The 26,793-nt window shown below is 49.2% G+C and overlaps 1 protein-coding gene across 1 annotated transcript in view; it reads left to right on the top strand.

Moving 5' to 3' along the window:
- Window positions 1-20,324, top strand: part of LOC140395245 (procathepsin L-like) — a 57,395-nt gene extending 37,071 nt beyond the window's left edge. Inside the window, exons 5-8 of the mRNA XM_072482800.1 lie at window positions 7,315-7,539; window positions 8,980-9,145; window positions 17,132-17,237; window positions 19,071-20,324. Coding sequence (XP_072338901.1) covers window positions 7,315-7,539; window positions 8,980-9,145; window positions 17,132-17,237; window positions 19,071-19,170 — 597 coding nt within the window. The 3' untranslated portion in view covers window positions 19,171-20,324. The remainder of the gene's footprint in view (window positions 1-7,314; window positions 7,540-8,979; window positions 9,146-17,131; window positions 17,238-19,070) is intronic.
- Window positions 20,325-26,793: the final 6,469 nt, after the last annotated feature.

Genomic DNA, 26,793 nt, shown 5'->3' with positions numbered 1-26,793 from the left:
GACCCATGGAGGTTCCACCACCCAAGAGAAAAATAATTCTCCTTCTTCTCCCACGTGCACAAGGCCTACTCATGGAGTAACAAAGGCGGAATACTCGGTGATTGTAATCTCCGACCACGCGTTGCACTACATTGACCTGTGGTTGGAGAAGGAATGTGCCGAACACCCCCCATGAGGCTGGACGCACCTCTCCTCGCTGATAAGGAATTCTGTACAAAGATATCCCAAGCCATTAAAGCTTATTATGTATCCTGCAACCAGATTGGAGAGGTCTCACCATTCATGTTCTGGGAGGCACTAAAGGTGGTCATCAGGGGTGAAATTATAGGTTATAGGGCCCTAGGGACAGGAAAGAAAGGGAAGTCAGGCAGCGGCAGATCAACTCCATACTGGAGGTGGATCGGCAGTACTCCATATCCCCACCGTGGAACTGCTGGCGGAAAGGAAAAAGCTGCAGATTTGACCTGCTCTCCAAACGGAAGGTAGTCCACTCGCTGTGCCAGGCACAGGGGCCCTTTTACGAACATGGAGTCAAAGCCAGCCGCAGGCTGGCACACCACTTGAGAAAACAGGAGGCCGCGAAAGAGATAGATCAAGTTAGGGACAGTAATGGTAGGATGGTAGCGACACTGGAGGATCACGCAGCGAGCGTGGAACGAGACAAAGGGTGCGTCGATTGCGGCGCAGAATAGAGCCATCCGGTAGACGAACCAGGAACGAGCGGGGGGCCAATTGCCGAAGGACAACAGCGGTTGCAGACCAGCCACCATCCGGAAGATGGACGCGGATGTTGTCATTTGGAGCCAGAGCAGCTGCACGGGAGTCATGAGCCGCCTTGTGCTGTGCACAAGACAGCTGCATCCGGCGAAGGACCGGAACGTGGTCGAGGTCTGGGACATGGATGGACGGCATCGTCGTCCTCAGGGTGCAACTCATGAGTAACTGGGCTGGCGACAGGCCAGTGGACAGTGGGGCGGAGCGATAGGCCAGCAAGGCAAGGTAGAAATCGGACCCAGCATCGGCAGCCTTGCTAGGAGCCGTTTGACGATATGGACTGGATGTCACATGGGCAAAATTGTACCGCCTGTCAAAGTTGGACCATTCTTGTCTGGCGAAGCAGGGGCCATTGTCCGACATAACCATGAGCGCGATGCCGTGTCGAGCGAAGGTTTCTTTACATGCACGAATGACTGCAGACGAGGTGAGATCGTGCAACCGTATCACCTCCGGGTAATTCGGAAAGTAGTCCACGATCAGGACATAGTCTCTACCCAGCGCGTGGAACAGGTCGATGCCCACCTTGGTCCATGGTGACGTGACCAACTCATAGGGCTGCAGGGTCTCACGTGGTTGGGCCGGCTGGAAGCGCTGACAAGTGGGGCAGTTGAGCACTGTGTTGGCTGTGTCCTCATTGATGCCGGGCCAGTACACTGCCTCTCGGGCTCGGCGGCACTTCTCCACGCCAAGGTGGCCCTCGTGTAGTTGTCCAGGACAAGCTGGCGCATGCTATGCGGGATGACAATGCGGTCCAGTTTTAGAAGAACCCCGTCTACTACCGCCAGATCATCTCTGACATTATAGAATTGAGGGCATTGGCCCTTGAGCCACCTGTCCGTTAGGTGGCGCATGACACGTTGTAGCAAAGGGTCAGCCGCCGTCTCGCGGCGAATTTGGACGAGGCGTTCATCCGTGGCAGGTAGATTGGAGGCCGTGAATGCCACATGGGCGTCAACATGGCAGACAAATCCCGCTGGGTCACATGGAGTGTTGACTGCCCTGGAGAGAGCGTCAGCAATGATGAGGTCTTTGCCTGGTGTGTATACCAGCTGGAAGTCGTATCGCCGGAGCTTGAGAAGAATATGCTGGAGGCGAGGCGTCATGTCGTTCAAGTCTTTCTGTATTATATTGACCAGCGGGTGATGGTCGGTCTCGGCGGTGAATTGAGGAAGTCCGTAGACATAATCGTGAAATTTAACCACACCGGTCAGAAGGCTCAGGCACTCCTTTTCTATCTGCGCGGAGCGCTGCTCCGTGGGGGTCATCGCACGTGACGCATATGCAAACGGGGGCCTATGATGAGGCCTCATCACGTTGAAGGAGCACTGCCCCAATGCCGGATTGACTGGCATCGGTCAAAATTTTGGTCTCCTTTGCTGGATCAAAGAAGGCTAAGACTGGGGCCGTGGTCAGTTTTGCCTTGAGTTCCCTCCATTCGCGCTCGTGGGCAGGGAGCCATTGGAAGTCTGTCGTCTTCCTGACCAGGTTCCTGAGAGCCGTGGTATGAGAGGCGAGGGTAGGGATGAATTTCCCGGAAAAAATTGACCATGCCCAGAAATCGGAGGACCGCCTTCTTGTCCTCTGGTGTTTTCATAGTTGTGATGGCAGCTACCTTGTCCGCATCCGGCTGCACACCCAATTGGGAGATGTGGTCCCCTTGGAACTTAAGTTCTGTCTAACCAAAAGAGCATTTGGCCCTGTTGAGGCAGAGGCCATGCTCATGTATACGTCTGAATACGCGCTGGAGGCGACTAACATGCTCCTGCGGGGTGGTGGACCAAATGATTATGTCATCGACATAGACACGAACACCTTCAATACCTTCCATCATTTGTTCCATAATCCTATGGAACACTTCTGATGCAGAGATGATCCCAAATGGCATCCTGTTGTAACAATATCTTCCAAAGGGGGTGTTGAATGTGCAGAGTTTCCTGCTGGATTTATCGACCTGGATTTGCCAGAATCCTTTTGAGGCGTTGAGTTTGGTAAAGAGCTTGGCGCGAGCTATCTCACATGTGAGCTCTTCGCGCTTGGGAATTGTATAGTGCTCTCTCATAATATTGCGATTTAGATCCTTGGGATCAATGCAAATTCTCAATTCGCCGGAAGGCTTTTTTACACATACCATGGAACTGACCCAGTCGGTCTGTTCCGTGACTTTGGAAATCACTCCTTGGTTCTGGAGGTCCAGCAGCTGCTGCTTGAGGCGGTCCTTAAGGGGTGCTGGGACCCTGCGCGGTGCGTGCACCACAGGCGTGGCATTCAGTTTTAATAAAATCTTGTAGGTGTACGGGAGCGTGCCCATGCCCTCGAAGACGTTGTGGTACAGGTTGATAATAGCATTGAGCTGCGCCCTGAAGTCAGTGTCCTGAAAAGCAGACACGTCAGCAGAAGAGAGAGAGTGAACTCTCTGAACTAGGTTCAACAGTTTGCATGCCTGCGCGCCAAGCAGGGAGGCTTTCGAGGAGCCCACGATTTCAAAGGGAAGGATGGCTTTGCGTGACCTGTGCGTCACTTCAAGTTGGCATGAGCCGCTGACAGCAATGGCATTGCCATTATAGTTTAATAGCTGGCAGGCTGATGGCAGGATGGCTGGTTTGACACAAAGGCTTTGGCGGAGGCACCGGTGTCCAGGCGGAATCGTATTTGGGACCGGTTGACTGTAAGGGTGGCACACCACTCATCGTCCGGATCGATGCTGTATACCGATAGAGGCTGGATTCTTTGCTTCGGGGACACCCTGTTTTTTGTAATGACACCGCCTCGAAAAGGCGCCTTCGGGTCCTCGTTGTCAATATCGGGTAGTAGGTCCGCATCGGACTCGGTGACGGTGGGTTGAATGGCCTGGACATTCCTGCGGGGCTAGCTGGAGCGACGAGAGTTGGCAGGCTGAGCTGATATGCATAAAGCAGCATAGTGGCCAAGTTTGCCACATCGCAGGCATCGTCGGGATTTGGCAGGACATTGCTGCTTTAAATGGGCGGAGCCACAGTTGCCACACGTCAGTACGCTCGCTGCGCCACCGGGCATGCGCGGTGCGGTCATACGTGGTGCGCGCCTGTGCAGTACGTTCGTCGACGTCCCCTTGTTCGGTGCGCACAAGCGCGGGAATCCGCGAAATGGCCGCCCTCATCCAGGCTGAGGCCCTGGAGTTGCTCGATTGCTTGGACCCGTTCTGCCTCGTGGGGACCTTGCCGCACCATTTCAGCCGCTTGGATGTGGGAATACCAACTAGTGGCGTATTCGTGCAGCACGCAGGTTTCAATGGCGGTCGCTAGGGTGAGCTGCTTTACCTTGAGGAGCTGCTGGCGTAGGGGGTCCGACTGAACACCGAAAACGTTCTGGTCGCGTATCAAGGAGTCGGAGGTAGACCAGTAATTACAGGACTGCGCAAGGATGTGAAGGTGGGTTAGAAAGGACTGGAAAGGTTCATCCTTACCCAGCAAACGCTGTTGGAATACATAGCGCTCAAAACTTTCATTCACCTCGATGTCGCAGTGACTGTCAAACTTAAGGAAGACCGTCTTGAATTTTGATTTATCTTCACCATCAGCAAAGGTAGAGAGTTGAAAATGTGGATGGCATGGTCCCCGGCCGTGGATAGGAAGAGAGCGATCTTCCTGGTGTCTGAGGAAGCTTCCCAGTCTGTGGCTTCAAGGTAGAGCTGGAAGCGTTGTTTGAATATCCTCCACTTGGCCCCTATGTTACCGGTGATGCGGAGCGGCGGCGGCGGGCGGACGCTGTCCATTTTGCAGGATGGCTGTATGCTGGTGGGAGGCAGATCACTTGCAGGTAGGATTAAGAAGTTCTAACATCCCTCAACTACTGGTACCATGATGTGTTGGGTGCTCTGGATCCGTGGAACCCATACAGGCCACCAACACTTAAAATAGTACAACACTATTTTATTAAGCTAGAAACTGTTGAACATACTTTCTCTGTGGGTTAACACGATGTAAGATTAAACTAAAGACCTATGCCTGTCCTAACCAGTCTATGCACTCAGCACATGGTGAGGATCTGTGCTGTAAGCTGTAAGCTCTGTCCTTCTGAGAGGCTGCATTCCGAATGAGCGGGAAAACTGATGCCCTCTGTCTATATAGTGAGTGTGCTCTAACTGGCGATTGGCTGCGGTGTTGTGTGTATTGATTGGTCTTGCTGTGTGTCCATCAGTGTGTGTGTCTGCACCATGATATACTGGTATATATTATGACAGACCGTACGGATTCCCAGTAGACTTGTACATAATATTGTCAGCAGCGCTGGCCCCGCACTTGCGGGAAATGTTCAACGGCTCACTGTCGAAGGGGGCCATGCCGCCCACACTGGCACAATCCTCGATCTCTTTGATTCCCAAGAAGGACAAAGACCCGACAGAGTGTGAATCATACAGACCTATCTCTCTCCTAAACACTGACGTGAAAATCTTTTAAAAATAAATTTAGAGTACCCAATTATTTTTTTTCCAATGAAGGGACAATTTAGCGTGGTCAATCCACCTATCCAACACATCTTTGGGTTGTGGGGGAAACACATGCAGACACGGGGAGACTGCGCAAACTCCACACGGACAGTGACTCAGGGCCAGGATTCGAACCCGGGCCCTCAGCGCCGTAGGCAGCAGTGCTAACCACTGTGCCACCGTGCTGCCCCCTGATGTGAAAACTTTAGCGAAAGCACTGGCAAGGCGACTGGAGCTGCCTGCCAGAAGTGACTGCGGAAGATCAGACCGGGTTTGTTAAGGGGAGACAGCGTACGGCAAATATCAGATGCCAGCTGAACGTAATAATGACCCCATCCGGGGAGAGGACACCAGAGGTGATCGTCTCCCTGGATACTGAGTAATCCTTTGATCGAGTAGAATGGAGGTACCTCGTGGAGGTGCTTGAACATTTTCGGTTTGGATCAGGGTTCACCGCGTGGGTGAAGCTCCTGTACAGCGCTCCTATGGTGAGCGTACGGACGAACTCCACCAGCTCCAAGTATGTTCAGCTGCACGGGGGAACGAGGCAGGGGTGCCCGTCATCCCCGCTCCTGTTCACACTGGCAATCGATTCACTGGCCACCACCCTTAGATCGGCGGATTGGTGGGTGGGCACCTAGAGAGGGGACAGAGAGCATAGAGTCTCGCTTTATGCGGTTGACCTGGTCCTCTAATGCATCGAATTCCCTAGCCAGTATGGGAAAGATAACAGGACTCCTTAGGGAGTTCAGCACCTTCTCAGGTTAGAAACTCAACCTGGGGAAGAGCAAAATCTTCCCGGTGAACCCCCGAGAAGGAGGAGCGGAGCTGGAAGAACTACCGTTTAAAGTGACCCAAACTACCTGGGGAAAGAAGGAAATTACTGCGGATCCTGGAATCTGAAATCAAAAGAGAAAATGCTTGAAAATCTCAGCCAGTCTGGCAGCATCTGTAAGGAGAGAAAAGAGCTGACGTTTCGAGTCCAGATGACCCTTTGACAAAGGGTGTAGCTAATTAGGGTAGGGGGGGGCCGAAAAGGAGGGATAGGGAAAGCCATTCAGAGGGAGGGGAGCTGGGGAGGAACAGGGAAAGAATGGGGAGGAGGGCCACTCACTGGAGGGATCACAGGCCTCCACCACACAGGGAGAAACTGGGGTAACGAACAGACCCACCCTCCCTCGAAAATCCAAGCTCACGGGGGGAGGGTGGCCTCCCCCCACCCCCTTCCCAGCTGAACAGAGTTTACCGATGAACAAGGGAAAGGACCCCAACTGCACCTGTGGGGGTAAAGCTGGGGGCCACCCCTACCGTCAAATGGCAGGAGCTCCGGCTGAACCTCAACAGCCACTGTAAATACCGAACACTAATGTATAGATGTAAATATTAAATAGCGTTGGAACCCCAGTCACTGTTCCGGCGGCAGCAGGGGGCTCAAATCCTCTTCTTCCTGTTGTTGGTTATTATTACCGTTGTTGCATTGCCTATTACATGCGAAACTCAGTTTCCTCTTTTGTTTATTTCTGTGTCTATAACTCAAAACACCAATAAAAATATTTTTCAAAAAATAATTTAGGGGGTCTCTGGGGAGGGGGGGGGGGTGAGGAGGATCTCCTTATTTAGGGATTTTTTGTGGGGAGTCTCTTTATTTAGGTGATCTCTGTTAGGTGGTGGTGGGAGTGAGGTGGGAAGGTCTTGCATTGTGGGGGGAGGGTGGCCCTCAGATGGACTTTGGGGACCAGTAGTAATTTTCGCCCACGTGATCCCAGGCCCAGAGGACTGGAAAACCACGTGAGCCTGGATGCTGCCCGGCCTGCTGATGACCCATTTGCATCCTTCCGCTGACGAAGGGCGTCGGCGTGAGGCGGAGAATTTAGTTCCAGGTGTATGAATAGATGTTTAACTAATTTTCACTGTTACTTGCTGGACCTATGACATACCCCCACCTCAATTCTCTTGCTATTGCTTAAACCATGTTTACTATGGGCCATTCTTAAGCCATAATGTGTCTAAAAGTTTCATTTGAGATGTTGTAGTTATTACTGTATTAACATCAGTTATTGTTATCATACCAGGGAAGATGTGGCTCATGCTGGGCTTTCAGTGCTGTTGGTGCCCTTGAGGGGCAGACATACAAGAAGACGGGAAAGCTCATCTCCTTGAGTGAACAGAACTTGGTTGACTGCTCCAATTCAGAGGGCAACCATGGCTGTAATGGTGGGCTGATGGAATATGCTTTCAACTACGTTCAGTCTAATGGTGGGATTGACACAGAGGATTATTATCCATACACCGCAAAGGTAAGTTTCTCCAAATTTTCTCCCATTGCTTTCCAACTTTCCTGAATATAACTGCTTCATGCTGGAGTGCAGTTCCACAATTCTAAGCTCGTCAGTAGTACATCACCTAAATAGCTTTCCTTCATCTGGGGGCTGGGGGCTGGTTTAGCACACTGGGCTAAATCGCGGGCTTTTAAAGCAGACCAAGGCAGGCCAGCAGCACGGTTCAATTCCCCTACCAGCCTCCCCGAACAGGCGCCGGAATGTGGCGACTAGGGGCTTTTCACAGTAACTTCATTTGAAGCTTACTTGTGACAATAAGTGATTTTCATTACATTCATGTAGGTGACAACTGGGGCGGTCGTGAGGGAGCATTTGGGGTCCTGGGGTATAGATCGGTGTGGGAGGGAGGTCTGGAAGTCTTTGGGCCTTGAGGGGAGGATGATCCCAGTCAGGAGGGGGCTTCTGATGGAGGCATTTGTCACAACCTCAGGACATCCAAAAACATTTTACAGCGAGTTATGTTTTTTTTTGAGATCTGCATTTTTAGATTCAAATGCTGCCTTGTGCTTTTTTTCACCTCCCCTGTGCCCCAGCAGCTGAGGTTATTCATGAAGGCCCCTCCTTCTCAACCTTGCCTCTTGCCTGAGATGTGATCCTCAGGCTAAACCACCACCAGTCAGCTCTCACCCTCAAAGGGGAAAGCAGCCTAGGTCATCTGGGACTATGGCGACTTTACTTTTACATTGAGGATAATTAGGTGGAGAGGATCCTGTGCACGATCGGTTCTTCTCATTTTCTCTCTGTTTGTTCAATTGGGAAGAAGATTGGATATTCTGCTGCACTGTTTGATTATATGCAACTACATTGTGCTGAACCCAGGCAGTCTTTTTGGTTCAAGTGTAACCTTTGGTCTGTTTAGCACCCTTGCATTGAATGATGTCCTTCATTTTCACTTTGGCTTTTCACCACGTTTTATTAATTTAAAAACGATAACAGTTGCCAGAAATTATCCTCGATGTTCAGAACTGAACCCAAAACTTGATTGGTTGTCATTACTGGCAGTTTTAAAAAAAGTAGCTAAATCATGGATAATACATTTTGCGCCTCTTTTAAATCTGAGTGAAGGTTTTATCAATTTGATTCCGGTTTAAAATTCATTCATCGGATGTGGACGTTGCTGGCTGGACCAGCCAGCATTTATTGCCCCCCCCCCCCCCCCCTATTTGCCCTTGAACTGAGTGGCTCACTGGACCATTTCAGGGGGCAGTTAAGAGTCAATCACATTGCTGTGGCTCTAGAGTCACAAGTAGGCCAGGTAAGGTTGGCAGATTGACAGGCCTTCAAGGCTAAGCCTGAAAGGTTAAATAATCATGACCAACAGCTGAACCGTTAGTTTTACAGCAAGGATCTGTTTTTGTATCTAGCTAAATGTTTTTCTCCTGATTTCCTCTCTTACAGGAAAGCACCTGTAAGTATAATTCCAAACACAGTGCAACCACATGCCATGGTTCCAACTTCGTAGCCAGGGGTAATGAAGTCGCGCTGGCTGAAGCAGTGGCCACTGTTGGACCAATATCAGTCGCCATTGATGGCAAGCAACACTCATTCCAGTTCTACAGATCAGGTAAATAATGGAAGTCTGATCAGTTACATTTGTCCAATTCACATATTGAAACGGTGGGTGGGAGTCTGGTAACATACACAGGCCAACTGGTTCAGGAGCCTAGATCATCTCTGGAATCTTGAGTGGTTTTTAACCATTATTTGAACTCTGATGAATTGTTAGAATATTCAGAAATCCAATCAGAGTTCATTTCCTTTATCCCTCCTGTTACCAGTTACTATCACTGTGATCAGGTAAGGAAGGAATGAATGGCTCCCCTCTTTTCCCTCTCTGTGTTTGACTGCAACACTTCTTTTATGTTTTGAAAAAGATGTACTCGCCAATTCAGTGAGTGTTTAACTGTTTAGGAACTGTGATCATAAAATAGTGAATTGAATAAGTTTTCTTGAGTTTATCAAGGAAAGATGTTAGCTTTATTATACTTAAACTGAGTAGGTTACAGAGTGGGGAAAGATAGATTTGTCAACTTAGAGTCCAGAGAAATAAAAGGGGCACACAGTCTGTAGTTTGGTGACTCAATTGGCTTGAAATGAAATGCAAATGAAATGAAAATCGCTTATTGTCACAAGTAGGCTTCAAATGAAGTTACTATGAAAAGCCCCTAGTCGCTACATTCCTGCGCCTGTTCGGGGAGGCTGGTACGGGAATTGAACCGTGCTGCTGGCCTGCCTTGGTCTGCTTTAAAAGCCAGCGATTTAGCCCTGTGCTAAACCAGCCCCTTCAGGCTGAATTTGGTGGTCTTGTGACTTTTCTTTGGTGGTCAAAGGCAGGTATATGGATTTAGGTCACAAATCAGCCATGATCTCATTCAATGGCAGGGCAGGCTTGAGGGTCTGAATGGTCTACTATGCTCCTATGTTTCTAAAATAATATCATGTCATAAGCCACAATTAGTGACCTTTGTTTGTGTAAAATCACAGGCAAGCGATAATTCAGAAGCCATGGGCGGAATTCTCCCCCCCCCCCCACGCCGGGTGGGAGAATCGCCGGGGCGCCGTGCGTGTCCCGCGACGCCGCCCCGACGCGATTCTCCCACCCCCCCCAAACCGGCGCGGCGAGAATCACGGCTGGCCGCTGGGAGAATCGCCACTCGCCGTTTGCAATGGGCAAGCGCTGATTCTCCGGCCCGGATGGGCCGAGCGGCCTGCCCAATACGACGGGTTTTCACCGACGCCGTCCACACCTGGTCGCCGCCAGTGGGAACAGCGCGGGAACGCTGGGGGGACGGCCTGTGGGGGGGGGTTCCTGCACCGGGGGGGGCCTCAAATGGGATCTGGCCCGCGATCGGTGCCCACCCGGCCTCTCTGAAGGAGGACCTCCTTTCCTCCGTGCCCCGCAAGATCCATCCAACATCTTCTTGCGGGGCGGCCTCGGGGAGGACGGCAACCACGCATGCGCGGGTGACGCCAGTTACGCGGCGCTGGCCGCGTCATTTACACGGCGTCGCTTTTACGCAGCACCAATGCCCGGTGTGCGTAAATGACGCAACGCTGCTCCTAGCCCCCTGGGGCGGGAGAATAGGAGCGGGCTCCGACGCCGGAGTGAAACACTCCGGTTTTCACTCCGGCCTCGGCACTTAGACTCCCGATGGGAGAATTGCACCCCATATCTCAAGAAAAATTCCAGATTCTCCGATGAGAGGAAACATCCTTTCCACACCCACCCTGTCAACACCCATCAGGATTTTAAATGTTTCAAAAAAGTCACCTCTTACTGTTCTAAATTCTAGTGGATAAAGTAATGCAGAAAAAGTTGCCTTAGTCCCGGATGACCATAGGCTGCTTTCCCCTTTGAGGGGGAGAGCTGATTGGTGCTGGTTTAACCTGAGATCACGAGTTCCGGTTGCGGCAATGTCCAGCTAAGCCGCACGTTTCGGCGGCTCCAGCTCAAACGGACCTTCGGGCTCTTTTAAGAGCCCCAGCGGGGAATTTTTTCAGGACGAAACACGGTGTGGGGTGAGACAACAGGGCGTCCCCCCCAACGAAAGAGAAAAATATCGGCGGCGGCGGCCAGATCGCGAAGAATCCTCGAAGATAGGGACAGGAGGAAAAAAGGAGCAAGATGGCGGCGGAGAAAGCCCAGGCGACATTGGGGCCGGACCAAGACGAATTTTTAAGATGGTGTGTGGAGCTGCTTAAGAAGGAGGTGCTGACCCCGATGCTACAGGCAATTGAGGGGCTTAAGGAGGCACAAAAGACCCAGGAGATGGAGCTCCGCGTGGTGGAGCAGAAGGTGATGGACAACGAAGACGAGATCCTGGGCCTGGCGGTCAAAACGCAGACGCACGAGGCGCTCCACAAAATGTGCATTGAAAGGATTGAAGCCCTAGAAAATAGAGCACGGAGAAAGAACCTTCGGATCCTGGGTCTCCCCGAGGGAGTGGAAAGAACGGACTGCGGGGCTTACGTGAGCATGATGCTAAGCTCGCTAATGGGAGCTGAGGCCCCCTCGGGCCCCTTGGAAATGGAAGGGGCTCATCGGGTCCCTGCGAGGAGACCAAAGGCAGGAGAACCACCTAGGGCGACGATCGTGCGATTTCATCGCTTCAATGACAGAGAAGTAGTTCTGAGATGGGCCAAAAAGGTACGAAGTAGTAGATGGGAGAATGCGGTGGTACGGGTGTACCAGGATTGGAGTGCAGAGGTGGCGAGAAGGAGGGCGAGTTTTAATCGAGCCAAGGAGGTACTACACAAGAAGAAGGTGAAGTTCGGGATGCTGCAGCCGGCGCGACTGTGGGTCACGTACCAGGAGAGACATCACTACTTCGAAACGGCGGAAGAAGCATGGACCTTTATTAAAAACGAGAAACTGGATCGGAACTGAGGGACTGATGTTAGAGGGGAAATGACAATGCCGATGTATATAGTGATGTAAATTGGGAAGGGGGGGACACTAAGAAATGTGGGCGCCGGTGGGGGGAAAGAAGAGACATAGGCGGGGGATGGGGAATGGGAGTGGGGCGGTAGAGTGAGCTGCGCCACAAGGGGCGGGACAACTATAGAGAATACGGGGCTTACTGTCCTTGTTCCCGCGCCAGAAAGGTGATGGCGGGAAGATAGGCGCAAGGTAGATGGGAGTTCCCCACACGGGGGGGTCAAGGAGTGAGCGGGAGAAGCCGCGGTCAGTTGAAGTCAGCTGACTTTCGGAAGTAATATGGGGGGAGCAATCATGCTAGATGGGGATCTAGCGGGGGGGGGGGGGCGGTGGGGGGCAGGGGGGGGGAGGGGAGGATAACTGGGTTGCTGCTGCAGAAATCAAAGAGGAACTGGTTAAAGAAAGGGTGGTCGGGGCTGGAATGCGCCACCTGGGGAACGGGTGGGAGTGCGGAACCGGGACGTGGGACTGGCCTAGAGAGGGTGATGGCTAGTCGACACGGGAAGGGGGCAGGTAGCCCCCCAGTGCGGCTGATCACGTGGAACGTGAGAGGCCTAAATGGGCCGATTAAAAGGGCCCGAGTGTTCGCGCACTTGAAAGGGCTGAGGGCAGACGTGGCTATGCTTCAGGAGATGCACTTGAAGGTGGCGGACCAAGTTAGGTTAAGGAAAGGATGGGTGGGACAGGTGTTCCACTCAGGGCTGGATGCAAAGAACAGAGGGGTGGCCATACTGGTGGGGAAACGGGTATCATTCTAAGCTAGGAGCATTGTAGCAGATAGCGGAGGCAGATATGTGATGGTGAGTGGCAGACTGGAGGGAACGGAGGTCGTGTTGGTTAACGTATATGCCCCGAATTGGGATGATGCGGGATTCATGAAGCGGATGCTGGGACGTATCCCGGACCTGGAGATAGGAAACCTGATAATGGGGGGAGACTTCAACACCGTGCTGGACCCAGGGTTAGATAGATCTAGATCTAGGACCGGAAGAAGGCCGGCAGCGGCCAAGGTGCTTAAGGGGTTTATGGACCAAATGGGGGGAGTGGATCCATGGCGATTTGTTAGGCCGAAGTCCAAAGAGTTCTCCTTCTTCTCCCATGTTCACAACGTGTATTCCCGGATAGATTTCTTTGTTTTGGGAAGGTCGTTGATCTCGAGGGTGGAAGAAACTGAGTATTCAGCCATAGCTGTCTCAGATCATGCCCCACATTGGGTGGACCTGGAACTAGGAGAGGAGAGGGAGCAGCGTGCATTCTGGTGATTGGATGTGGGATTGCTGGCGGATGAAGGAGTCTGTGGAAGGGTGCGGGGATGTATCGAGAGATACCTGGAGGCCAATGACGACGGGGAGGTCCGAGTGGGAGTAGTATGGGAAGCACTAAAGGCGGTGGTCAGAGGAGAGCTGATCTCCATCAGGGCCCACAAAGGGAAAATAGAGGCCAAGGAAAGGGAAAGATTACTGGGGGAGATTTTAAAGGTAGATAAAGAATACGCGGAGGCCCCGGAGGAAGAACTATACAGGGAGAGACGACGACTCCAGATGGAGTTCGGCCTTTGGACCACTAGGAGGGCGGAGGCGCAGTGGAGGAAGGCACAGGGGATGAGATATGAATATGGGGAAAAGGCGAGTCGCCCGTTGGCCCATCAGCTGCGAAAGAGGACAGCGGCGAGGGAGATAGGGGGAATTAGAGATGAAAAGGGAGCTACGGTGCGGAGAGCAGGGAAGATAAACGAGGTGTTTAAGACCTTTTACGAAATACTTTATAGGTCCCAACCCCCGGAGGGAAAAGAGGAGATGCGGCAGTTTTTGGACCAATTAAGGTTCCCGAGGGTGGAGGAGCAGGAGGTGGAAGGCCTGGGGCCACCAATTGGGGTGGACGAGGTTACCAAGGGGCTGGGGAACATGCAGGCAGGGAAGGCCCCGGGACCAGATGGGTTCCCGGTGGAATTTTATAACCTGAGATCACCACACCTTTAGTGAGGGGCAAGATTGAGAAGGCAGGCCTTCATGAATAACCTCTAGTGGTTACAAATCTAACCGTCCCAAACTTTCCTCATAAGACAACCCACCCATTCCTGGATTAGTCTGGTAAACCTTCTCTGAACTTTTTCTAACACATTCACATCTTTCCTTAAATAAGGAGCCCAATACACAATACTTGAGATGTGGTCTCACCAATGGCCTGTTGAACTGAAGCATAAACTCCCTACTTTTGCATTCAATTTCCTTCACAATAAATGCTGACATTCTTTCTAATTACTTGCTGTATCTGTATATTAGTCTTTTATGATTTATGCACTAAGACAACCCCTCTGCACCTGAGAGATCTGCAATCTCACACTATTTAGATGATAGATAGATATTGGGCGGGATTCTCCGACCCCCCGCCGGGTAGGAGAATCGCCGGGGATCGGCGTGAATCCCACCCCCGCCATCCTCCCAATTCTCCCGCCCCCCAAAAACCGGTGTGGCGTGAGTCGCGCCGCCCGCCTCGGAGAATGGCGGGGAACGGCACGACTCAATGGGCCCCGGGGCTGTCCGGAATCTCCGGCCCGCGATGGGCCGAAGTCCCGCCTGCCTGTAGCTGGTCCTGCCGGCGTAAATCAGCGTAGGTCCCTTACCGGCGGGACCTGGCGGTGCGGGCGGGCTCCGGGGTTCCTGGGAGGTCGCGGGGGGTCTTGCCCCGGGAGGTGCCCCCACGGTGGCCTGGCCCGCGGTCGGGGCCCACCGATCCGCGGGCGGGTATGTGCCTTGGGGGCACTCTATTCCTTCCGCATCAGCCGTTGTGATCCTCCGCGATGGCCGATGCGGAAGTGAATCCCTGTGCCATGCGCGGGGATGACGCCAGCACGCGCTGGCGCTCCCGTGCATGCGCCGGCTGGCGGAGGCCCTTCTGCGCTGGTTGGCTTGGCGCCAGGCCCCTATCCCACCGGCTGGCGGGGCACCAACCACTCCGGGGGCGAGCCTAGCCCCTGAAGGTGCGGAGGATTCCGCACATTTGGGGCGGCCCGACGCCGGAGTGGTTCACGCCACTCCGTCCCGCTGGGACCCCCCGCCGGGTACGGGAGAATCCCGCCCATTGTGTGGGCTTCTCCATCCTGCCTCACCCGTTTCCGGGATCCACGGGATCCTCCGTCCCGGCAGCCGGCTAATGTGGAAATCTGCAGGCGTGAGTGTGCGAAGGGGAGGATCCGCCCTGATGGAGAATCCAGCTCATTATTTCCTGGCCCTTTGGCTAAGATTAAGCGTCAGATCAAACCCAAGATGAGGTGCGATGCCTTCTCGTGTGAATTTGGACCTTGTGTGTCTCTCTTGTGGAGACCATGAATTGGCTTGAATTTGAATTCAATTTGTTGGAGCAAGCAATAAAATGGATTAAGGGTTTGCCCTGTCCACTCTGCGCATTGGTTTTGTAACTTTCAGATTGGGATAAAAAATTAAAATAAAATAAAATAAAATTAAGATTTGAAAAAAGATAATAGATAGATAGACTTGTGCTGTTGGTATTCATTGAATCCCTACAGTGCAGAAGGAGGTCATTTGGCCCATCAAATCTGCAGCGGCTCTTGGAAAGAGCACCCTGCTTAAGCCCGCGCCTCCGCCCTATCTTCGTAACCCAGTAACCCCACCTAACCTTTTGGCCACTAAGGGGCAATTTAGCATGGACAATCCACCTAACCTGCTCATCTTTGGACTGTGGGAGGAAACCCGAGCACCCGGAGGAAACCCACACAGACATGGGAAGAAAGTGCAAACTCCACACAGACCGTCACCCGAGGCTGGAATTGAATCCGGGTCCCTGGAGCTGTTGAGGCAGCAATGCTAAGCACTGTGTCACTGTGCTGTGTTGCTCTGCACCACACCCATAGCCAACTGGACTAACTGAAGAGTTCCTTCAAAGAGCTGATGCTGGCACAATGGACTGGATAGCCTCCTGTGTTGTATGAGAATGACTGGTTGGAGATTCTGAATAAATGTCTTAAATTTACGAATGTTAATTTAAGAACAGCCTACGTACAGTTACAGAGAAAGTTGGTTCCTTGAGGAGGTGAATTTGGCCATTGACCCACATTTTAGGCCAGATCTTCTAGCAGGTCACAGCAAAAGGATCTTCTGGTCCTGTAGATAGTGCACCCCTGCCGGGGGTTTCCCGGTCTGGGGTGGGGGTGGGGGGTGGATTTAATGAGAAATCCCACACTAATTTGATTTGATTTATTATTGTCACATGTATTAGTGTACAGTGAAAAGTATTGTTTCTTGCATGCAAAACAGACAACGCATACCGTACATAGGGAAGGAAGGAGAGACTGCAGAATGTAATGTTACAGTCATAGCTTGGGTTTAGAGAAAAGATCAACTTAATACGAGGTACGTCCATTCAAACGTCTGATGGCAGCAGGGAAGAAGCTATTCTTGAGTTGGTTGGTACATGACCTCAAACTTTTGTATCTTTTTACTGACGGAAGAAGGTGGAAGAGAGTATGTCTGGGGTGTGTGAGGTCCTTAATTATGCTGGCTGCCTTTCCGAGGCAGCGGGAATTGTAGACAGAGTGAACGGATGGGAGGCTGGAGGTTGATGGATTGGACGACATTCACGATCTTTTATAGTTTCCTGCGGTCTTGGGCAGAGCAGGACCAATACCAAACTGTGATACAATCAGAAAGAATGCTTTCTAAAGTGTATCTGTAAACGTTGGTGAGGGTCGTAGCTGACATGCCAAATTTCCTTAGTGTTCTGAGAAAGTAGAGTCGTTGGTGGGCTTTCTTAACCATAGTGTCGACATGGGGGAGGCCAGAGAATCTCACCCATTTTCTTTTTAAAAATAAATTTAGAGTACTCAATTAATTTTTTCCAATTAAGGGGCAATTTAGCGTGGCCAATCCACCTATCCTGCACATATTTGGGTTGTGGGGGCGAAACCCACGCAAACATGGGGAGAATGTGCAAACTCCACACGGACAGTGACCAAGAGCTGGGATCGAACCTGGGGCCTCGGTGCTGTGAGACAGCAGTGCTAACCACTGCGCCACCGTGCTGCCCCTCACCCATTTTCTTACCTTAAATCTGGGTACAAACTGAGAACTGACTGTGTGTCTCCAATCATTCTAGGTGTTTACTATGAGCCAAACTGCAATAACTTTGTGATCAACCATGGAGTACTAATAGTGGGATATGGAAGTGAAAATGGACAGAACTATTGGATCGTTAAAAACAGGTACTCTCAAACCAAGTATTCATTTATATATATTTATATATATTCAGTCAGTTTTTATTGTTATGATTTATTTGTCTTGTTTTATTGCCAGTAAAATACTTTATCTGTTTTGTGTTTCTCTTGCCACTGAAACACTTCATCTGTTTAATGTGTTTTTGTCACCAAAACACATTATGTTATCAGAGTTACTGTCGGCCCGGTCTCGGACTGATTTTCAGGCCGACAACGGAGGTCGAAAAGCCTGTCAAAATTGCCATTAAAAGCCCTTGTGGACTTCCGAGAGTTCATTGAGAAGGTCTTTGATTTGAAATCGGGACTGTGTCTCAAAGTTGCACTTTTCTGGGTATTTTAAAAGTGCAACTGCTGCCATAAAAAGTTAAGACCATAAGACATAGGAGCGGAAGTAAGGCCATTCGGCCCATCGAGTCCACTCCACCATTCAATCATGGCTGATTTCAACTCCATTTACCCGCTCTCTCTCCATAGCCCTTAATTCCTCGAGAAATCAAGAATTTATCAACTTCTGTCTTAAAGACACTCAACGTCCCGGCCTCCACCGCCCTCTGTGGCAATGAATTCCACAGACCCACCACTCTCTGGCTGAAGAAATTTCTCCTCATCTCTGTTCTAAAGTGACTCTAAAGTTCTGAAAATCCCCAACCAAGTATTCATACCTAAACCTGGAGTCCATACAATCATCCATATATGTACATGTATGCAACATATAGACAGGAATAAACATGAAATTTACTCTTATGTACGCATGTTTAACACTAGTGAGAAATTGTTTAATAAACAAGATTTATATCTCCAATCTAATACATCAGAGTACAAAACAAAATTGCAAAATCTTGGTGATACAATTAGAAAATGATGGGGGTAATCTTCAGTGGGAAACTGGCAGCATTGAATCAGCTGCCGTTTATACATTTCAACCAATATTATTGTCTTTAAGAGGGAGGCACAGTGGCGCTACTGGTTAGCACTGCTGTCTCACGGCGCTGAGACCCCGAGTTTGATCGCGGCCCCAGGTCACTGTCTGTGTGGAGTTTGCACATTCTCCCAGTGTCTGTCCAGATGTGCAGGGTAGGTGAATTGGCCATGCTAAATTGCCCCTTAATTGAAGAGAAATTAATTGGGTACTCTAAATTTATGAAAAACAACATTATTGACTTTAATGAAAAGATTGGGAGATTGTAACAGGCAACTGCATCATCTAGCATTGGTTTTTCATTCCTGTTGAAGTTAAAAATGACACTTTATGCATTTTCTCTCTGGTATTCCACTCACTCCAGGTGACCTCCAATGAGGTTTCTGCTAAAACTATTCTTATACTGCTTGCTCTGAGAACCAAGGGGTTTTCCTGCCCTGAGATTTACCCTTCAATATCGGCATGTACCTGTATCTATGTGACATCTCCTCCAACACAAATACTTTCGCCATGTTTCATAGTCAAGATTGAGAACTCAATCTCAATTAGGATTGTGAAGTGTAATGTCCATTCTAAGCACAACCTGTTAGAATACCAGCATAGACTATAACCTAATAGATGCCGGATACCTACATAAAGTGGAGGCAAAGCTTGTGAGTGTATGATCGCCCAGAAAACATTCTTCTCAACTGCCTTGTCAGGCTACATGTGTCGTTACTGAGCAATGGAAGTCAACTTCCTGGACTGGGTAGGAATTGATCCAATGGATCTGAATTGCTCCCCTTCTCTATTAATTATAATCCAGCTCAGCATATTTTGGGAAGTCTCGTGTTTGTAATTTTTTGTGGTAAACGGACGTAATTTGACTAGAGTTTAATCAAACATTAATATTTTTCCCTCAGCTTTGGACTGTGGTGGGGTGACAAAGGCTACATCAAGATGGCCAAAGACAGGAACAACAACTGTGGAATTGCTAACTATGCAATCTACCCTCTTGTCTAGAAATCTGTGGAGGATGTTGCTATTATAAAGCAAAACGTACTGCACTTTTTGAGAAGTTAAATATTTTTACTTACTGTTTTCTGATTGTTCGCTTATAATGGGCTCTCAATTATGAGGAACTTCTGGCTTCCCTGAAAATATCCCCTGTTTATGCAATGTCATTATGGCTGAGTTACTCATTTGAATTATGGACTCATTACTGTCTGTCATTGATTTTTACATTAATTGTAGCCAATCCCAAGAGTTGAAGTTACAATTGAAAGCAGATTTCTCGGAAGAATGTTCCCTTGTGATCGGGCAACACAAAATTTAAGTAGTGTGGTGCTATTTTCAATATTCCAGGCCATCATTCTTGCCAGTATGCAGCATTCAACCCATTTGCTACTTGGAAGTCAGCAATCCTCACAACTTAGGGGCTTTGATAAAGATTCAGGAATATATAAACAAAACAAAACTGATTACTTTTTGCCAAATGCAATATATCTGAAGAGCTTGGCAGGGTGTCAGCTACTGCATTTACATTGACAATCAGCAGTGTGTGTGTATGTGTGCACGCACAGGGGAATTCCCAGAAATCCCTGACCAGTGTAATTTATTTTTAATCTTCCAGTCAGATCACTGGGCTTTGCTCTATTCAATGGGAAAAGTTAGAGGAGACTGGTAGTAATTTTGCAGAGCTCCCCAAAAGAGTACTTTAAAACCTATTTACAAGCCAGTTGTTGACTTAATTGTTTAAAGGATAGGCTGGCGTCGCAATGAAATAGACAGACCTGACAGTTGAGCCCTTGAGTTAACCCAATGATGGGCAACCTACGGCCTGGGGTCAATCATGGATCTGAGTGCAGCCCACGAGACATTCTGTGGTCCTTTGCCCAGGCGCAGGGCTGGCAGATTAAAGCCAGCATAGTTTTATTTCCTACCGGTATGACTAAAGTGACACACATATAAAACAAGGATACGTGAAACGAGGTGCTAGCTGAATGCACACAACATTGACTGTGATAGCCGTGCGCTCCCTCTGCGTCCAATCAAAATGTAAATATTTCTTCTGCTTTTACATTTGAAGTTGACAGTTGTATTGATTTGGAAATGTTTAAGTATTTTCTATAATTCATTATGAAATATTCGGCATGTATTAAATGTTTCCAACCTTACTCATGGGGTCATGGTTACTGAACAACCCGATTTCAATCTTGCGGCCCACTGAGATGGGCCACTCGTCTAGGCCACAATCTAGGCCCGCTCATCAGCCTAGATTATCTATTACTGAGTTAACCTGTGTTGACCAACTTGTGTGAGGGGAGAGATGAGAGGCTTCCATTGGCCTCAATGAAATGAAATGAATAAAAATCGCTTATTGTCACATGTCAGCTTCAAATGAAGTTACTGTGAAAAGCCCCTAGTCGCCACATTCTGGCGTCTGTTCGGGGAGGCTGGTACGTGAATTGAACCATGCTGCTGGCCTGCCGTGGTCTGCTTTCAAAGCCAGCGATTTAGCCCTACGCTCCCTGAGTAGGGAATGGAAAATCTCTCATTACTCATGCTTTTGAACTCGGTCAGTGGTCTCTCTAGAAATGTACAAATGTGTAAATATCAGTAAGGATGACATCTGGTTCACTGGTGTTGCCCCACACTGACCATTTATGCACACAGTTTAAGAATGGCTCCTTGGTTGAGGGACTAGAGGAAGGCTCGAGTGTTTGGTAGGGTTGACAGCAAAAACTGATCTCTAGGTTCAGTTTCATTCAGAACCGACTTGCCTTTGGGCTGTAATAAGACATTCTTGCATGTTGTCATGAGCCAGTTTTGGCTGAGGCCATTAAAGCAAAAGCAAGTGGTCACTTCTTGGGTTGAGCAAAGAATCAAAGGACAGTATGGAGTAGGGAGGCACGTTCACAATGATTAACTAGGGAGTGAAAGAGATAGAGGAGCAAGCTGAATGGGCTGAATAATGCCCTCTATTAATTTCTACATTTTTACAAGAATATGGGTGGGATTCTCATGTCCCCTAGCCGCATGTTTCTTGACCGTTCGCTGCCAGGGGATTCTCTCTTCACATCGCTTGGCAATGGGATTTCCCATTAAAGACATTCCACGCCGCTGGGAAACCCACGGGCAGGGGGTGTGCTGCCAGCAGGCACAGAGAATCCCGATGACTGGAGAATCCCAGCCAGAAAGAGTGGGACCTGAAAGGGTTAAACATTGAAATGCTCAAGTAAGACAAAATTGATGCAGCAGAAGCAATGGTTATTTAACGGTTAATCACATGTCACAATCTCTGGCTGTTTTCAGGGGGCTGTTCCATTTCTCCCCCCCCCCCAACTATTTCTGTTGGTTATTATAGATTTCTAATAATATTATTTTTTAAAAAAATTTATTTTTATGAATTTAGAGTACCCAATTACTTTTTCCAATTAAGGGGCAATTTAGCATGGCCAATCCACCTATCCTGCACATCTTTTGGGTTGCGGGGGTGAAACCCACGCAGACACGGGGAGAATGTGCAAACTCCTCACGGACAGTGGCCAGGGTTGGGATTCGAACCCAGGTTCTCAGCGCCATAGGCAGCAGTGCTAACCACTGTGCCACCGCGCTGCCCACCCTAATAATATTAAATAGGATGGTAAATTCACAGTAATTGGGGAAAACAAAGGAAAAAAAGGTAATAACTTGGGATTTAGGAGTAGCGCTGAGTTCTTTAAATTTCCAGTGGCTTTATCGTTTTCACAAAAACAATTACGAACTACATCGATGAGCTAGATCAATGTTTTATTCAACATTCCTCTTCAGAAATGATATACATTTTAAAATATTTTCTGTGGATCGATTTTCAGGAAATAAAAAATATTCAGAATAAAAAACTTATTGTTCTTTCTTTTCGTGGTTAAAATGTCCTCCAATCGAAGTGCTTCAGAAAACAAAATGCACCAACTTTGTCCTGTCTTCTCCTGAAGGCGGTTCAGCTTTTGCCGGTTTACAGTTGAATTGCTTTCTGTTGCCTCACCCTTGCGGCCATTTGAATGTGTGGGACGATGAATGGTGTCCGGTTCCTCATCCTGTTCTGGCTTTGCACCCCAGTGTTCCCGAGAGGTGCCATTGGATCGTGGTTAGCAATTTGGACCCTGCTTGATTTTCTCTACCTCCGTCCCCTCAGACCCAGTGTCAGCGCTCAATGGCACTGCCCAACCACTACCCGGTTTTTAAAAACATTTTTAAAAATTACTTTATCAGAGTTACAAAGCCAGAGCTCAGAGTGTGGACAGGGGTAAACGCCTAATCCAGCTCCTTGCCTGCTCCAAAAACCAAATCAAACTGAATCCAATTCATGGTCCCCACAAGAGAGACATACCAGATCCAGGCATTGCACCTGACCTCACACTCCTCTTAGCCAAAAGGCCGAGAAGCAATACCACTGCTCTGTTGAGGTTGATTGGGCTCAGGTCAAAGACCTGCCTGCTCACATATCGCTCAATACGTTGCTGTGTGCTAAATCAACTTATTGATTTTCACACCTCTACTAAACTGCTGTCAAATATTAGGACATTTTAGAAACATTAAGATTTTGTTTTAAGTTTCCTGTAACTGGAATTTGGATAACTGTAACAAGGGTACTTCAACTTCTTGTCGTTCGGGCTCACTGCTGTGATATAGGATTCTTGTTCAGTTCACTGAATCCTGGTACTTCATCAACTTGATTTACAAACAACTCACACAGTTCCGAATTATCCAATACATATTGAAGGAAGAATATACCATGAGAGGAAGAGGATAGACTTCCATCTTCACTGCCTGAGAGCAAATGGGAAGAATGGATTGTCCGTCTGTCGTATAGCCCCATCTCTTTGCATTTCCCAAACAGATTGTGTGAAGGTCGGATATTCTGTCAGATTAATGCCCAAGAGATGAAGATACCCCAGCACGTCTTGAGATTGATAAATTTACTTTGCATTTTGACGCATTGAGTGGCACCTAGATCAGATACAGTTTCTGTAGTTTTTTTTACTATTGGGTGATATCGGAGCTAAGAAAATGAAAGGATATTGTTGAAGGCAAAGTGAGTGCATTGAAATATGAAAAGAATGGGGTCAATTAGCTTTTCTCAGACTTCCCTTATTCAGGGCTATGAGGAAGTAGCAGAGAGTGGGACAATTGGAACATTCTTTCAAAGACAGGTATAATAAGCCAAATAGCCTCTGTTTGTGGTCTATAAGAAACAGTACGAAGTCTTACAACACCAGGTTAAAGTCCAACAGGTTTGTTTCGATGTCACTAGCTTTCGGAGCGCTGCTCCTTCCTCAGGTGAATGAAGAGGTCTGTTCCAGAAACACATATATAGACAAATTCAAAGATGCCAAACAATGCTAGGAATGCGAGCATTAGCAGGTGATTAAATCTTTACAGATCCAGAGATGGGGTAACCCCAGGTTAAAGAGGTGTGAATTGTACCAAGCCAGGACAGTTGGTAGGATTTCGCAGGCCAGATGGTGGGGGATGAATGTAATGCGACATGAATCCCAGGTCCCGGTTGAGGCCGCACTCATGTGTGCGGAACTTGGCTATAAGTTTCTGCTCGGCGATTCTGCGTTGTCGCGGGTCCTGAAGGCCGCCTTGGAGAACGCTTACCCGGAGATCAGAGGCTGAATGCCCTTGACTGCTGAAGTGTTCCCCGACTGGAAGGGAACATTCCTGCCTGGTGATTGTTGCGCGATGTCCATTCATTCGTTGTCGCAGCGTCTGCATGGTCTCGCCAATGTACCACGCTTCGGGACATCCCTTCCTGCAGCGTATTAGGTAGACAACGTTGGCCGAGTCGCACGAGTATGTACCGCGTACGTGGTGGGTGGTGTTCTCACGTGTAATAGTGGTATCCATGTCATGGTCACTGTTCTGAAGACTGGGTAGTTTGCTGCAAACAATGGTTCGTTTGAGGTTGCGCGGTTGTTTGAAGGCAAGTAGTGGGGGTGTGGGGATGACCTTGGCAAGATGTTCATCGTCATCAATGACGTGTTGAAGGCTGTGAAGAAGATGACGTAGTTTCTCTGCTCCGGGGAAGTACTGGACGACAAAGGGTATTCTGTCGGTTGTGTCCCATGTTTGTCTTCTGAGGAGGTCGGTCCAGTTTTTCGCTGTGGCGCATTGGAACTGTCGATCGATGAGTCGAGTGCCATATCCCGTTCGTACGAGGGCATCTTTCAACGTCTGTAGATGTCTGTTACGCTGCTCCTCGTCTGAGCAGATCCTGTATATCCCATTGCCACAGCGAAAAACCGGACCGACCTCCTCAGAAGACAAACATGGGACACAACCGACAGAATACCCTTCGTCGTCCAGTACTTCCCCGGAGCAGAGAAACTACGTCATCTTCTTCACAGCCTTCAACACGTCATTGATGACGATGAACATCTTGCCAAGGTCATCCCCACACCCCCACTACTTGCCTTCAAACAACCGCGCGACCTCAAACGAACCATTGTTTGCAGCAAACTACCCAGTCTTCAGAACAGTGACCATGACACCACACAACCCTGTCATGGCAATCTCTGCAAGACGTGCCAGATCATCGACATGGATACCACTATTACACGTGAGAACACCACCCACCAGGTACGCGGTACATACTCGTGCGACTCGGCCAACGTTGTCTACCTAATACGCTGCAGGAAGGGATGTCCCGAAGCGTGGTACATTGGCGAGACCATGCAGGCGCTGCGACAACGAATGAACGGACATCGCACAACAATCACCAGGCAGGAATGTTCCCTTCCAGTCGGGGAACACTTCAGCAGTCAAGGGCATTCAGCCTCTGATCTCCGGGTAAGCGTTCTCCAAGGCGGCCTTCAGGACCCGCGACAACGCAGAATCGCCGAGCAGAAACTTATAGCCAAGTTCCGCACACGAGTGCGGCCTCAACCGGGACCTGGGATTCATGTCGCATTACATTCATCCCCCACCATCTGGCCTGCGAAATCCTACCAACTGTCCCGGCTTGGTACAATTCACACCTCTTTAACCTGGGGTTACCCCATCTCTGGATCTGTAAAGATTTAATCACCTGCTAATGCTCGCATTCCTAGCATTGTTTGGCATCTTTGAATTTGTCTATATATGTGTTTCTGGAACAGACCTCTTCATTCACCTGAGGAAGGAGCAGCGCTCCGAAAGCTAGTGACATCGAAACAAACCTGTTGGACTTTAACCTGGTGTTGTAAGACTTCGTACTGTGCTCACCCCAGTCCAACGCCGGCATCTCCACATTATAAGAAACAGCACATGGACCTTGTTGGGCCTTTTCTGGCTTCTATGTTTTTGATCCTGGTAGACGCACACTCAAAATTTTGTTTAAAAAAATAATAATTTTTAGAGTAGCCAATTATTTTTTCCAATTAAGGGGCAATTTAGCGTGGCCAATCCACCTACCCTGCACCTCTTTTGGGATGTGGGGGCGAAACCCACGCAAACATGGGGAGAATGTGCAAACTCCACACGTAAAGTGACCCAGAGCTGGGATCGAACCTGGGACCCGATCGAACCCGTGAGGCAGCAGAGCTAATCACTGCGCCACTGTGCTGCCCTCCGACGCAATGATAGGAGATACACCGTCTGGGCTCCACGTCCTCCCACACTATCAGCGATAAACTACAACAGAGGTTTTGCACACAAGGCATACCAGAAGTCCTGGTTTCTGATAATGGCACTGCCTTCACCAGCGGGCAGTTCCAGGCCTTTATATAATCCAATGGTATGAGACATATGAGAACAGCACCTTATCGCCCATTGTCAAATGGGCTGGCAGAGTGGGCAGTGCAGTCCTTTTCACAGTAACTTCATTGCAGTGTTAATGTAAGCCTACTGTGACAATAAAGATAAAGATTATTATTATTATAAAATCGGCTTGTAAAAGCACCTGGCAGCAGCCATAGAGACCAAATTGGCCCCATTTTCATTCGATGAGAGGACCACACCTCATACTGCAACAGGAATTGCCCCAGTGGAACTGTTAATGGGGACGACAGCTATGCAGAGATTAAACCTACTATTCCTAAACCTGGCGGAAGGGTGGAATCCCAACAAGAGAAGCAGAAAATAAATTATGACTCTGTGAGATCTGAAAGAATATTTAAGACAGGCGACCGAATAAATGTGAGGAGCTTCGGCAATGGCTCCAGTTTGGTCCCTGAAGTCATATCGGAGAAAACGGACAAGCCTCTTTGTAGGTCCCTGGGCTTGGACGCATGGTGGAGCTGGTTTAGCACAGGGCTAAATCGCTGGCTTTGAAAGCAGACCAAGGCAGGCCAGCAGCACGGTTCAATTCACGTACCAGCCTCCCCGAACAGGCGCCAGAATGTGGCGACTAGGGGCTTTTCACAGTAACTTCATTTGAAGCCTACTTGTGACAATAAGCGATTTACATGTGTTGTAAGCTGTGACAGCAGCCCTTTTCGTGAATGCAATGAAGGGTTTTGTTATTGGAAGACTGACCTTGACAGTTATTACACTAGAGAAGAAATAACAGGTTCACTATTACTCATTCAATAATTCTTAGAACAAAAATAGAGCATGGTGTGGCACGGTGGCACAGTGGTTAGCACTGCTGCCTCACAGCACCGAGGACCCGGTTTTGGT

This window comes from Scyliorhinus torazame, chromosome 18, assembly GCF_047496885.1.
Source record: "Scyliorhinus torazame isolate Kashiwa2021f chromosome 18, sScyTor2.1, whole genome shotgun sequence".
Lineage (NCBI taxonomy): Eukaryota > Metazoa > Chordata > Chondrichthyes > Carcharhiniformes > Scyliorhinidae > Scyliorhinus > Scyliorhinus torazame.
The sequence above is the reverse complement of the archived record's forward strand: the minus strand, read 5'-3'. Positions and strand labels throughout refer to the sequence as shown.